Source organism: Carassius auratus, chromosome 10, assembly GCF_003368295.1.
Source record: "Carassius auratus strain Wakin chromosome 10, ASM336829v1, whole genome shotgun sequence".
NCBI classification, from domain to species: domain Eukaryota; kingdom Metazoa; phylum Chordata; class Actinopteri; order Cypriniformes; family Cyprinidae; genus Carassius; species Carassius auratus.
In genome coordinates, this window is record NC_039252.1 from 7,678,160 (window position 1) to 7,693,126 (window position 14,967).

The following is a 14,967-nucleotide window of genomic DNA, read 5'->3' on the forward strand; positions in this document are numbered from 1 at the left end:
TGGGAAATAGCTGAATGTGAGGAAAAGGTGATGATATGTGTCTGTGGCGCTATCATACAGGACACATCATCACACTCTACAAAATAAAACTTCAAAAAAACAAAAAAAAAAATTTTGGTTTTGTGAACCTTTCAGGGATTGGGTTTCAACAGAACCGTTTTTAACTCCATGTGAATTATTTTTTTCCCCACTATATCACTTTAAAAAAATGGGGGTTTGGCAACAATGTCATATAGAAGAACCATTTTTGGTTCCATAAAGAACCTTTCAGTGAACAGTTCCTACAAGAACCATTTTTTTTCTTAGTGTGAAGAACATTTGAATAATCTAAAGAATCTTAAAGATCATTTGTCTCTTATAGAAATGATACATGGATGTTAAAGTTTCTTCATGGAACCATCTATGACCATAAAGAACCTTTATTTAAGAATCTTATGTGAATTGGAAAGATTCCATGTATTTTGAAAGTTCCTCAAGAAATCATACATTCTGATAAACATGCTTAAAAATAAAGGTTTAATTGGCATCTATACACTCTAAAATTAATGTTGGGTTGTTTCAATCCAACTTTGGGCAAATATGGACTAATAAAACCGTTTGGTAAAATTTGTACATAAGAATTTTTAACCCAAAAGTTGGATTAGTCCAAATTTGACCCGCAGTTGGGTTGAACAAACCCAAGCATTTTATAGTGGTTTCATGAAGAGCCTTCAGCAACCTTTCTATTGGACAAATGATCTTTACGGTTCTTTAGATTATTAAAATGTTCTACATGTAACAAACCTAACCTGGTTCTTCTATGGAATCACTGCAAAAAACCCTTTCTTATATACAGTATAAGAGTGAAAAACAGGTTTCTTTCACTTGCTCAATAATCTGCTAGCCTGTATACTTTAATCTGGTGTCACAACTGCTTTTTGGTTATGGAGAAGAAAATAAAAAATTGTGTGCGTGTGTTATACGTTATACAGATTTTAATAACAGTTACACCTTGTTTCGGCTTTATTGTTGAACTGTGTTAGACATGATGCAACAAGTTAATTACCACTGAATTGCAATGTGCAAGTTTCACTTGAAGGTCACTAAAAAGGGTCAAAGTCCACTTGAGTTAAACAGTTAAAAGTGTTATTAAAGCTTTAATTAAATCAAATCTTCATAGGGCTAAGGATTGTCAAGCTGCCAGATTGTGGATGTGAAACTGTCCATAGGAGATCTGGTGTCTTAAAACCACAACATTGTTATTTGTGATGTAGTAACTTAATTTGAAAGGTTTTAAGGGTTTAGCACAGGAATAGCAAGACTTCACCTTCAGCACAATTTCATTTCATTTAGAGAGAACCTGTTTCATTTGTTATTGTCACTGATCAAAGTCTTCAGTGTCAAATCTTCGTAGTTGTTTTCATCAGACACTTTCTAAGAATATGGTTTTAAAAAAAAAAGAGCGCCAGAAAGTATTCAAAAATATAAATATTTATTATTAGCCTCATGTCAAGTTAAAGTTTTCGTGAAATAGTCTTCTACCAAATGTTCCTTTGTAGGCAATAACAAACTTAATTTAGTGAAAAATATTAGTTTTTGTCATATTCCTCGCAATAACTTGACTGAATGGTTGAGCTTGACAAATGCAGTCAAGACTAGGTTTTAAGGAAACCCAGATATTCTCTCCTGCTATATAATGTTACTTCATCATTAAGAATAATTATTAGATATATTTTTTTTTGTAAGTAAAATCATCTGTTAAAAGGGTGTGCTAAATCTCTTTTATAATAGACCTAAACAATAGATTGTGCTGTAATGAATTCATTGACTAAATGATGTTTGTTTTATGATGTTAGTGTTAGATTCAGCCATGAAGGTGAAGAAAGGCCAAGTTAATGGAAAGCTTTGCCTGTGAGGTGAAAGCTAAGCAATAATAAATTAACAAACATATAGCTTAGTTCTCACAACAAAATCACGATATTTTTTCATCTAATGCCTCACGTGCTATGTTTGTGGAAAGTGCCATAGTCTTTTGTTTTCCTGGCCGTTACAAAGTACAATGTGGGATTTACACACAGGCCTGTATGTTAATTTGAAAAAATGCGTTTTAAGTAAATAACAGGCTAATCCTTGAGTTACACAGTTTGAGTAATATACATGGGCTGCTTTTATGATAATCAGCGTACGTATCGATATCTGTGGTAATACATGTTATTCTGGTGATTTATAATATTGTTTTATGGTCCTTGGGGAAAAATACTTTTATCCAGGTTATCTTTGCTCTCTCTCAGGTTAAAATTGTTTGGCACAACGGAAAAAAACCCACAAATTAGCGCGTGATCTTTATGTACGAACACAGTAGTGGTACCTTATATTAGGCTATAAAAGAGGTGTTTACCCTTTATACAAAGTCGAGATAAACAGTCTAATTTAACAATTATGCTCTAACAGAAGCTGATTATCATTAAAGGAAAGGCCTCCAGTCAAGTCGAGTGCACACAGTCTTTGCCGCCATCTTACGGCGACTTTCCTGAAGATGTCCGTTTGTTGATTCATTCACACGTCTCCGATTAAACGGTTTCCCCTCACTTAATCACAGGTTTTTATATAAATGTGCCGTTTTAATACAGCTACATATCCTCTAGGGTGTATTTGTGAAATCAAACGGTTTTTCATAAGCTTTTAAAAGGCTCCCAATACAGGAACCAACTACTTTAGTAAACGTACACGCGTTAGTCTTATGAGTTCAGTTAAGTTGGAAATAAATGACAAGAGAAGAAGTCTAAAATAAAGCACTTTAATATTTAATTTCAATATGCTTATGAAAAATAGTAAATAAATAGCAGAACACAGAAACATTTTTAAAAGTTACTAATTTAAGTTACTATATTCACATTTCCCTGCATTATTCAGTCACATGTGAGGAGATATGATAAACAAATGCAAAAATAAACATAATTTGACCAATGAGACCTCAAAATCCTGCAAAACCAGATGAATGCACTGATGTCTTTTAGGCCTACATGTAAAATACTAAATACTTAAATACTTCTTAATTAAATACACAGAATATAAAAGTTTTATAAAATGGTTAAATAAAGATTTTACTCTTGCTTTACAAAAAAACAACACAAAAGCTTGGGATGCATCAGTAACATCACAGAAAAAGTTCTGTTCAATCACAATCATCGGCCAGAAGTGGAATATCACTCAAGCTAATAAATCAACCAAACAATACACAGGAACTGAAACTGTAAAAGTGAAACATGCACACTAAATAAAAAGTTCATATTTACAGCAGTTAAGAAAAAAAATGAGTCCTCATGTCTCTGTAGATGTAGCTGGGTTATTTCGGGCACAATTATCATCTCGTCCACAGTCACTGCCGTCACACTCACACTGCCGCTGTGTGGGAAAGATGCAATGATAACGTAAATCATTTTAATATTTAGAAATATATCAATTTAAAACTAAACTTGATAAAATAATAATTGATGCTTAGGTGTCTAAATGTATAACGTAGTGATTAGAATGAAGAATGCCTTGATGCTGGTGGATCTGAGCATGTGCTCGGACAGCTCTGGGATCTGCTCTTTCATCTGAGACTCCACTGCGGCCTCGTGTGGCAGCTGCAGATCCAAACAAAACATTCAGAAAACACCAGCACCTGCTCAGTTTCTTAAATATTAATAATTACTACAAACTATTAGATTCCAGTCTAGGACAAGCTTACCAGGACAAGAGGGGCTCTGAAGAGGAAGCTGAAGGGGTAGTTCAGGAGGTTGAGGCAGCAGGTTGAGTAAATATCAGCATAGCGCAGTAACTGACTGGCAAAGAGGGTTTTTGTGGAGCCACAGCGTAAAAGACTGCCCATTTTCCCATAGCACAGATCCATGCCATACGTCACCATCTGAAACACAAACGAACAGCTTTAGAACAACAGTTCTGTCACTTTAAGAGATGGCTATATAGTGTATAGACACAAAACTCTGCATGTGTTGCACGAAGAACGAATCGGATGCGAAAACGTATGAGATGATCCCTGAAGTTTACCTTTATCCTTTTCTGAATCGCACTGATATCTGGGCACTCTTGATTTCCACTGTCTAAATGCCTGATGGGACAGAACGAGAGGTCAGCTGAGACGTTCGTTTGATGTGTGTTTGCTTATGTGCATTTCAGGTTTTTTCAGTCCATAAAAAAAACTAAAAAAAGTTTGCAAAGAGACAAAATATGTGAAAAATCTGGAAATATCAACATATTATAAAATTAAAGCTAATATGATATAATATAGAATACATTTCCTATAATAAAAATAAAAAGGTAATTAATATCAACTAAAGAGCAGTGCTCTAGCGCCATCTCTCGATCATGTCAAGTATTGCACTAGGTAACTGATAACACTGAAGTCATACTCACTGATATAATTCTGCAAGGAAGATGTCAAGATGTTTTAACTCCTCAAACATGCCTAGAAAAAGACAGACACGAGACAGTATTTTTATCCATTCTCTACCAAATAAGGGACTATTATTTAATTAGCTGAGCTCAGACTCACTGGCTTTGTCGGCCCAAACGTGCAGCTCCTTCACAAGCTCAGGAACCACCAGGAACGTCTTCCAGCCTTGACGTTTCTTTGACTTGAGGATATCGCCAAAGATGTGATCCCCCACATAGAGGATGTCTTTCCCCTTAACATCCAGCAAATCACACACGATATCAGACGATCCTAAGAAAAGGGTTGAACCAGGAGAACTGACATGAGCCAAAGGAGTGCCTTCATGCAAGCTTAGCGAACAGATGATGAGGAGAACATGGAGTACCTCCTGAGTACACCGTCCCATGCTGAAGCTCTCCAGTGTATGTGCCGATACGCAGCTTCCCCGTATCCTACAACAGAAGGAGTCTCTCAAATACTTCACTAGACTCAAAGAGACTCAATGTTTAGGAAATAATACAGTGTACAATGTTACTTATGTACCACAGTTCAGCTTTTGGGGTTGTTGTTTTTTAATTTAGGCTGTGTTTAGTTGATTAAAAATTCGGTATTATTGTTCAATATTATTTTGATTGAAAATAACAGCTTTTTATATAATATATGTTAACATGTAATTTATTCCTGTGATGTAAAGCTGAATTTTCTTCAGTGTCACATGATCCTTCAGAAATCATTCTGATACACTGATTTGATGACGAAGAGCCACTTTTTAGTATTATTATTACTGTTATGAATAATTACACTGCTTTATATTTTTGTAGAAACTGTGCAGCACTATTTTGGATTCTTGATAATAGAAAGTAAAAAAAATAACAGCATTTATATGAAATAGAAAGCTTTTGTAACATTCTAAAGGTATTTTCTGTCACTTTAGAACAATGTTTCTTGTTGAATATTTATTTCAAAAAATATTATTATTGCTATTTTCACAAAAAAAAGAAGCTGTAAATATTGTTAAATGTCTAGGTTTCATGTCACCCCACAAATATTTGTATTATTTTATAAGAGAATAAGATTTTATAATATAAGAATTCATTATATTTAGACCATTATTATGACATATATCAACTATATCATCTTTTCTTGATGAACACAATTTAATTATAATCAACATATTTCTATAACATAATATTAGTTGATAGTATTTTTAACATAACGGTAGGATTTATGTTATTGAGAAAAAAACACTTCAACTCGCTGCAAAGAGAAATGGACTTTGCTTATAAATGTTTTCATTTTCTGGTTTTGAGGTCAAATAAGTATGTTCTTGACAGGCTTCAGATTCATATTCTCAGTGTCATTAAATAATCATATACAATAGCTTTTTTACATTCAAAATGATCAAAAACCTGAATAAATGCTTTCTCTGTATATGGTAGAAGTGCACAACATGAACTCACCGTGTCTACCTGTCGTAACACTGTCCCCCCTGCGAAGAACATGGGCTTCCTCGTGTCCACCACCACCAGATCAAAGTAGGAGCGCCACGGTTTCTTGGGGTTCTAGACAACACGAGTCATTTCAGAGTCTGAACATCTTTATGTGTGTGATCAAGCAGAGCCATAAGCAGTCAACACTAAACACTGGTGTTTGTCTCAGTTACAGAGGGATCACGCTGCTCACCTTAGAGCCAGACGGAAAGTCCAGTAAGTATTTCATAATCGCCTAATTTGAGAAAAGATATGATACAGTGTCATTCAAATGTGATTCTGAATAGTAATGATGGAGTGCAGTGATATGCAGCCTGTCAGTGGCAGTTTCAATTATTTCTCGCGGTCTGGTGCTCTCCTTACCTCGGTGTAATTGAAGTCGCTGTTGGTGGCCAGAAACACTTTGGCAAACTCTTTGATGCGGCTCAGAAACACGGGAAGACGTGGCTAGATAAAATATGTATATGAATCAGTCTTTTTAAGCCATATACAAATGCCTATAATCAATCATAGCAATAATAATGATTAACAAACAGGATTTTCTCTCAAGACAAAAAATGAACACTTACATCTTTAATCACATACTTGTCCAGGTTCTTCAGTGTTCTTTCCTTCAGCGTGCCCTATGGGACAAAAATAACAATGACGTCGTGTGAAACACACACATCAGATGGGATGATTATATTTTGCTTTTAAATGCAGGGTCGGTCAGTTTTTGATTTAGTCAAAAACAATTTTTTTATTATTATGCTGGTTGTCTTCACATCCCGATAACAATATAAGTGGAGGGCACAGGACCATAAAATGTTCATCCAATCAAATCTCTCAGTCTGAAGGCTACTGTAAGCTGTCATAACTGCATATATAAATAAATAGTAAAAATATTGAGAAAGTTGCCTTTAAAGTTGTCCAAATGAAGTTCTTAGCAATGCATATCACTAATAAAAAAAAATTGTTTTGATATATTTACGGTAGGAAATTTACAAAATATCTTCATGAAACATGATATTTATTTCATGTCCTAATGATTTTTGGCATAAAAGAAAAATCAATAATTTTGACCCATACAATGGTTGGCTGTCGCTACAAATATACCCCAGCAACCTCTGACTGGTTTAGTGGTCCGGGGTCACATATAATGTTCTGGTTATCCTCTGCTCTGCTTGTGCTTGTTCTTTGGAGAGTGATTTGCACGGAGGATGAGATCTTATGCTTTCAGAGCTAGCTTTCCATTGCTAGCCTCTAAATTCTTTCACAAGAGGGTTAGTAAAATCATGCATTTAGTCAATATAAAAATGGTTACGGTGTCGTGAAGGTGATCCATGGCATCCCTCACGTCCTGAAACATGCTTCTGTGTGACATGAACAAGTCACCGTGTTTGAACCCTTTCTGGCAACTAAATGGGAGAGAAAGATCGTGGACACTTAATATATTTTACGTTTCCAAATGAAAGCATCAGGGATAGCAGTTTTTCGCTAGGACGCGGCATGATCAAAATTTGTCTGAAAAAAAAAAAACTGGTCATAATTTATTATATACCTCCTGTCATCTGATTTATTATTAATACTTATTTATAGGGTGATCATTACGTGCCAATTATGAATATCATCCACATGACTGAGAGACAGTGAAGCTGTAAAAAAGCCATAACTCTTGCAATCATAAAGAATAATTGACTCACTTTTTATATCTGGTGCTTTTGGTGAAGAAGTCAACCAGGCACGCATAAAGATACGTCTCTGAGAGAAGGAGAGGGACAAATCTAGTTAACAAAAATCAGTGATCCTTTCACACATGGATGTAGAAGTGTCACTGTACCTGAGAGGTTGAAGAGTGTGTTGAGGACGTAGAAGCGGTCAGTGTCATCTCTCTGGATGAACTTGTTTGGATAATACTCATCGACCTGTCCACTGCAAGCAGACACATGTTAATGAGAATAACAGCAGGTAAATAAGCTTCCTGACACACCATACCACTAACAACTACTGTTCTCAAATAACTGATCCCTTGCTAAATAAGACTGTGCCTACAATACCCCCTGTCGGGTGGAGTCTAATGAAACACCCTTTCCCTTACGAAAAATATGATTATTCAAGTGTGCTATAAGTATACTTCTTTTAAACTAAAAAAGAGTCTGCTTTTAGTTTACTTTTTATGTAGTTCTCAGAAATTGGCTTTTTGTACTCCTCATGAATATACCTAAAATGACATTTAAGTATACTTGACTTATACTTACAAAAAGTCTAAATATATTTGAGCTATACTCCTAGAATCTGTGTTTTCATTATTACACAGTAGAGGGCGCTAGTACACATCTTCTGCATGAAGAGGAAAAGCGAAGAGGAAAAAAGAAACACCAGATACTAACACATGTAACACGATCATCTGACATGAAACCGCATCAAAACTGTATCGTTATGGAATAATAATAAATGATCAACGAAGAGGTTATAATTACAGTCAAGCTTTGAGGTGTTGATTGACTCTATCTACATTTTGATTTTGATTATCATTCTGAATTCTGAGTCTTTTTTCAAATTTTTTGTTCTTTTTTTATGAAACACATTAAAGTGTTTAAAAAAGAATGCATGAAGCTAGAATAAAATGTTTTTGATTACAAGCAGATACTCATCTTTCTTTGGATGTTTGGTATGTTCAGATATTCATATAACAAAATATATACAGATTAAAACCTAAATAAGGACATAGTAGTATATTTAAAGTATGATGTAAAGTTCACTTAAAACTTATGAGTATACTTGCAGTATAAAACTACTAAACTAGTAGTTTACTGAGACTATACTTCAAAGTGTTCAGTTTTAGTATAATTGCAGTACAAACTACAAACATAGAGGTAAACTAGTAGTGTCCTCAAAGTTTGCAACTGTTATACTTTTATATACTAGAAAGTGGGCCAATTTAGTCCCAAGGAGTACTGAAACAATACACTTACAAGTGTACTACTAGAACACTGATATTTGTATACTTGCTACATAAAGTATACTTAAAATATACTTGAACTTTACTTAAGAAAACTTAGTAAAAAACTTGAAGTATACTTTTTCATAAGGCTTATTATGCTTCTTATATGCTCTGTGTGTGAGAAAACTAACAAAAATAAAAATAAGATTTTTTTGTCCTGTTCTTAAATCTGTGTGAATATGAACGTGTAAATGTAGTTGTGTATATTAAAAGAAGGGCCTGGACTCAAATCCTGAAAGATGTAGGTGTAAAGCATAAGTGAATGGTCCACTTATACTTTTTTTTTTTTACTTTTTCCTCTTCATTTGTGTTTTTTTTATTTTATTTATTCTGTGCAGAAGATATGTACTAGCGCACTCTACTGTGTAATAATGAAAACACGGATTCTAGGAGTATAGCTCAAATATATTTAGACTTTTTGTAAGTATTAGTCAAGTATACTTAAATATACTTGACTAAATCCTTTGATGTCAAAAAAATGGTAAACAAATACAGTAAAAATACTAATATTGTGAAATATTATTACAGATTAAAAGGTCTATTCTGTAATTGAATATATTTCCGAATGTAATTGTATTCCTGTGATGTCAAAGCTGTATTTTCAGCATCATTACTCCAGTCTTCAGTGTCACATGACAGAGCATTAACTAATTCATTTCCAGCTCTTCTCAACTTCAGAACATTTAATTGTTGTCAAAATGGTGTCAAACCAGCTTTTCACAAAACAGGTTTTGGTTTCTCATGAAAACAGATATTAATAGGGCACACACACATCTGTCTAGGAGTTTCCCTGTTTGTTTGCAATTAAATCAACACATCCAAAATAACTCGTTTCCAACTATGGCAATTATGTGAGCACAGCTGTAAACGTGTATTGTTATGATAAAAAAAAAAAAAGCACATTTTTGATTAAAAATCTGGTTCAAAAAACTGGTCTGAATGATTTGTCCAGGAATCAGAGTGATTGAAATATTAAGTTCGGCTAACTTTTGCTATAATAAGACATTGAGTGCATTAACTTGTGATATTAAAGACTAAATGCCTCGCTCGGCTGTGCTAGTCTCTCTTGATCAGTTTTTAACCGTTCTTGACCCCGCTGCTTCTTCACACTGGGTTTGTTGCCTTTCAACCGTGAGCAAACTCTCACTCAGTGCACCACTGACCCTCACTCACCCTCTCAGGTACTCAAAGCCGTGAGTGCACAACAGGATGTTTCCATTCGAGTCGATTTTCAACAGGTTCCCGTACGTGGTATCGTACACCAGACCTCTGGAGAGAAGAGGAGAAAGAGAGAAAGTTTGAAAGGACCAGCGTCTGGGAGCAGGCAGACAAGCCAATCATTTATAGTAAAACATGGCTCTCTGAGGAGTTCAGACAAGAGTTCATTCATATTTATATTTTCCCCCAGCAGTATCATTGAGCAGACAGTCTTTGTTTGGTATTCAGCCCGTTTTAATGATGACCTCAAGCGACCTTCTGCTTTATGAGACCCCTGAGACTGGCAAAATGCAGGATGTTTCTATTTGTATGGTTGCTCACAAAGTCTCTCATGAATGGTTTATAATAAGACACTCAAAAGCAACTACAAACTGATTTCCAAATGAATATGAAGTGGACTTAAGATCTTATATTTAAGAAATCGGTTCAACCTAGAATTATGTGTACAACTGTTCAAATGCTTGGGATCAGAACTTTCTTTTTTTATTTGATACTTTTATTCAGCAAGGATGCTATAATTGATCAAACATAACAGTAAACATAAAAGATCCATTTCAGATAAATACTGTTCTTTTGACCTTTCTATTCACCAAATTATCCTGAAAAAAAGGATAATAAAATTGTATGATGTTTTCCACAAAAATAAGTTATTTTAAATACATAAAAAATATATAATAATAATAATTTATAGACCCCAAACTTTTGAACAGTAGCGTATCATGAATTGATGTGTCTTTTGAAGGACAAGACAAAAGAAATAAACTTCTGTCCAAATAAAATCTAAACTAATCCTTTAAATTCTTAATACACATTTATAGTTCATAACTGCACATTATTCCATTTTTAATTCCTTGAGTTTACAGTTTTATCAAAATTTAAATAACTTTCTCCATTTCTAAAACAACTTTATTTCATAAGCTCCTCCCTTCTGTTTAACTCCTAACACATGCTTATTTTCTAAAAAGCCAATCAATTCCTGAAAAAAGTGATTGGATTTTGAGTTATAATTGGTATTTCACATTGACTTAAAATACGTTCCTGTTACTGTAGCATTACCGTAAGGTACAAAAGACAAAAGCTACATCTATATGAACCATATTGACCCCAAAACAGTAGATATAAGTACCTCGATGGAACACTATAAAAGTAGATACAGTATACTTATTAGTACCTTTCGAAAGGGTACCACAGTTTTGTACCTTTTTGTCTGAAGGACTAAAGACTCCCATTTCCTACATTTGGAATTCACAGCATTATTCTTTACTTTTGCTAATGTTGTTTAAATAAACATTTTTGCGATGCACTGTTGTCCTTGAATTCAATCAAATCACAGCGTTTTGTGATGCAAAATACCTTTAGTGGCCAAAATTAAAACTCAGGCTCCACTTGTCTCAACCCTGCATGAGTTTTTTATTCTGTCGAACACTAAATATTTTATCTTGAAGAGTGTTGATGATGGTAGCCCACGACTTGTATCGTCTTTTACATACTATGAAACTCAATGGCTACCGTCAACAGTATGATTACACCCACATTCTTCAAAACGTCTTCTTTTATGCTCAACAGAAGAGAGAAACTCAGACACGTTTGGAATAACCTGACAGACACAATTTTCAGTTTTGGGTGAACTGCTCCTTTAACCGGATTATGGATGATAGGAAACAATGTGCATGTAAACACACACAGCAAGCCTCAAAAGTCTAAACCATGAGCTCACAGAGCCGATATAGCCTAATCCAGAGCCTGTAATGGAGCAGCACTTACCGCGTGGGGAAGGTGGGGTCGTAGGTGTAGCCCAGCAGCTCATGTGGATATCCGACTGACACCATCCTGTCCCTGAGCAGCTCAAAGCCCAGACTCTCATACTCTGGAGACTTATACACTGTCCAAAACAAGAGAGAGGCTGTGAACGAAGCACTTCACACAAAGCCTGACAGCTATTCCCAACGGCGCTATAAACGCTCTCACCTGCCAGAGTGTAATCCATGTCGAAGCCATAGCACTTGATGTTTTCAAGCCTCAAACTCCGGTTCACAAACACCCTGAAGGGAAAGACAGGAGGTTGTTTCTGTCACTTTGATGGGTAGGTCAATTCTACCTTTCTCACAGTTAATGATTTGCTTTTATCCACAGTAACTTAAAATGCATTCGCGTTATAATCAAACCCACAGTGCTGTTATTGCCATGCTATATCAGCTGATCTACAGGAACACATTATAACTGAGCCTATAAGTGTTTGTATTCAAACATGTGCAGTGCTTATCGCACGGTCCTATGTATCAAGTCAGCACAGTTTAGGTCTCTTCTTATCAGGTCCCTCACATATGACATCAGTCCAGCTGGTGTGAGGTAACTGCTGCTTAAAAGACGTAAAGACTCTTTTTGGCTTTCACCTGTCAAGTTTTTATATGGAGGGTGGGAAGTTCAGACTAAGAAATCAAAAAAATAGTAAGACAATGCAATTTGATTTAACCCAAAGATATTTTAAATGCACCTCAACAAATTAATAGTGAATATGGGAAAAAATACAGTTCAATATTTTGCATGAGAACTGAAAAAAAAAAAAAAAAAAAAAAAAAAATATATATATATATATATATATATATATATATACACTGTAAAAAATAAGTGTAATTTTAACTGTAAAATTTTGTAAAAACGCTACAGAAAAAAACTGATAATAGGTTAACAGTAAGTTCCCGTACTATATACAGGGAAAAACTGTAAAAGATCTAACAAAGCATTTAATGTAAATTTACAGTAAAATTCTGTTAATTATACAGCTTTTAGAAGTAAAAAAAGAACAAATCAATGTATAATTTACAGTCTAAAACTGTAAACTGATATTCCCAGAATTCCCTGCGTGACACTCCACGTTTGAAAGTATTTTGTTTAAATAATCATGTTTTTAAATAGTTCTTGTTATCAGTTATGTACATTTGAGCTTTATGTTACATCTTCTGTTGCTTAATGAAAGTTTTTTGCATTATTTAAGTATCACGTGTGTTACCATGATGGTGTTTTGTGTTTGCATAAATGTGCACCTTCTATATGTTAATATATACTTCTGCTTGTGGTGAAGCTACTTGTGATGAGCTTTGATACTTCATGTGGCTTTCTCTTATACAGTACCATCTTTATTATTATGGTGGTTGTCAGTATTTTCAAGGTACAAAACAGATTTAATTTTGTGTGTTGTTGAATTTACTGGTTTATATTCACATTTTCTTGTTTGTAAATTACAGCTTTATATTGTAAAATTAACAGTTTTTGACGTAAATGTGTTTACAGTTTTCTGTATTTTTACAAAATTATTCTGGCAACCACAGCTGCCAAAAAGTTTTTGTAAAAACAACAAGAAATTTTTTACAGTGTATATATATATATATATATATATATATATATATATATATATATATATATATATATATATATATATATATATATATTTGTTATGGTGACTCAGGGTTCATCTGAAGGTTTAAAGCTGGTCATGTCAATAGTCATCAACTTTCTTGTCATTGTATTTCATTGATTAATCATTCAGAAATGAAAATTACATTAACTTAGTCATTAGTGTTCCACAGAAGAACTGAAGTCATACAGATTGAGCATAAAATGAGATAAAATGACTTTTGGGAGATCTATTAAGTGAGTCTATGTCCAAGGCCTTGATGATGATGACCAAACCCAGTTAATTATCTAAAACAGATGTGTGACTGGTCATCTACGACTAACAATTCAAACTATTCACAAAGAGCAGGAACACTCAGTCTTTTATCTCTATATAGATAAGAGTATAATCAAACAAACAGGACTCAGTTAATGAATTAATGAATAAACAGGTAAACAAATAACACTTTATCTTACATTGTCCTTGTTATATGTTACATGCGTTACAGTATGAGTAAATTATAAGTAGGCTAAATACAATCAATCAACCCTAAACCGAACCCTTACCTACGTACATGCTGGGTAACACCTTAGTATAGGGAACAATTCTCATTATTAACTACTCTTTTTAACCACATGATGTGACAATATTGTACATCCCTAATCCTACCTCATTACTAAACTTCATAACTACCTTACTAACTGATAATAAGCAGCAGATTAGTAGCTTACTGAGGGAAAGGTTGTACTTTATGGTTTGTTAATAGTGAGAATTGGACTTTAAAATAAAGTGTGACCACATAGGCTATTGTTGATTAATATTGATTAGTATACACTGTAATGCCTTAAAATATATAAATTCCTTTAAAATGAAGCAGTTATTGTTTTATGAATGATTCATGGTCTTGTTATTGTTTGAAATAAATTACATTTTGTTTAGATATTACTATCAGGGACACTGGTCCAGATGAATGTGAAAGTCATTCATAGGCAAAAACCCTAAAGCCTGTCAGTGGATCTATTATCAACTTATTGATATCAATCCATATGATTTACAACTGTGATAAACAGAGGCTTAACACCCCATAACTGAGTCTGATATTATAAATAAAACTGAATGAAGACACTTGCTAAAAATAACTGCACAGAAGAGAGAAAACTGCTACCTGAGTTGGCTAGTCTGACAAAAATAATTTAAATAACAACTAACTGAATCTATGAGGAAATACCTGCACACTAAGAGCAGTGTTCCTGTAGTTCTTCGGTCGCTGTGTGAGTGTGTACATGTGTAAATGCTCCCGGTCTTTACCTCTGATGCAGCTCTTTCTTGGCGGCGCGCGGCTCCATCGCGAGACTGCGCTCCCAGAGTCACTCTGTTATCACCAGCAGTGTGAAGCTGTCACCAAACTCCTCTGTGCGCTTTAAATTGTACCATGATGTTGACATCACCAGTGTGAGTTTCCTTT

At 34.3% G+C, this 14,967-nt stretch overlaps 1 protein-coding gene across 1 annotated transcript; it reads right to left on the reverse strand.

The window, feature by feature from the left end:
• Positions 1-3,101: 3,101 nt before the first annotated feature.
• Positions 3,102-14,967, reverse strand: LOC113109698 (cytosolic purine 5'-nucleotidase-like). Its single transcript, XM_026273430.1, has 18 exons — positions 14,811-14,967; positions 12,077-12,150; positions 11,873-11,990; positions 10,064-10,159; positions 7,727-7,818; positions 7,590-7,647; positions 7,211-7,304; positions 6,477-6,530; positions 6,271-6,354; positions 6,101-6,142; positions 5,878-5,979; positions 4,803-4,869; positions 4,538-4,708; positions 4,399-4,450; positions 4,033-4,093; positions 3,713-3,889; positions 3,522-3,608; positions 3,102-3,384 (listed from the first exon to the last, which is right to left on the reverse strand). The coding sequence occupies exons 1-18, from the start codon at positions 14,846-14,848 to the stop codon at positions 3,301-3,303; spliced, it is 1,551 nt and encodes a 516-aa protein (XP_026129215.1). The 5' UTR covers positions 14,849-14,967; the 3' UTR covers positions 3,102-3,300.

Excerpts from the sequence above, each read along its gene's own strand:
- LOC113109698 (XM_026273430.1), bottom strand. The coding sequence starts at position 14,848 with ATGGAGCCGCGCGCCGCCAAGAAAGAGCTGCATCAGAG. Across the intron at positions 12,151-14,810 it reads AAGAAAGAGCTGCATCAGAG|GGTGTTTGTGAACCGGAGTT; the intron begins GTAAAGACCGGG and ends CTTTCCCTTCAG. Across the intron at positions 4,709-4,802 it reads TGGGACGGTGTACTCAGGAG|GATCGTCTGATATCGTGTGT; the intron begins GTACTCCATGTT and ends CCCTTTTCTTAG.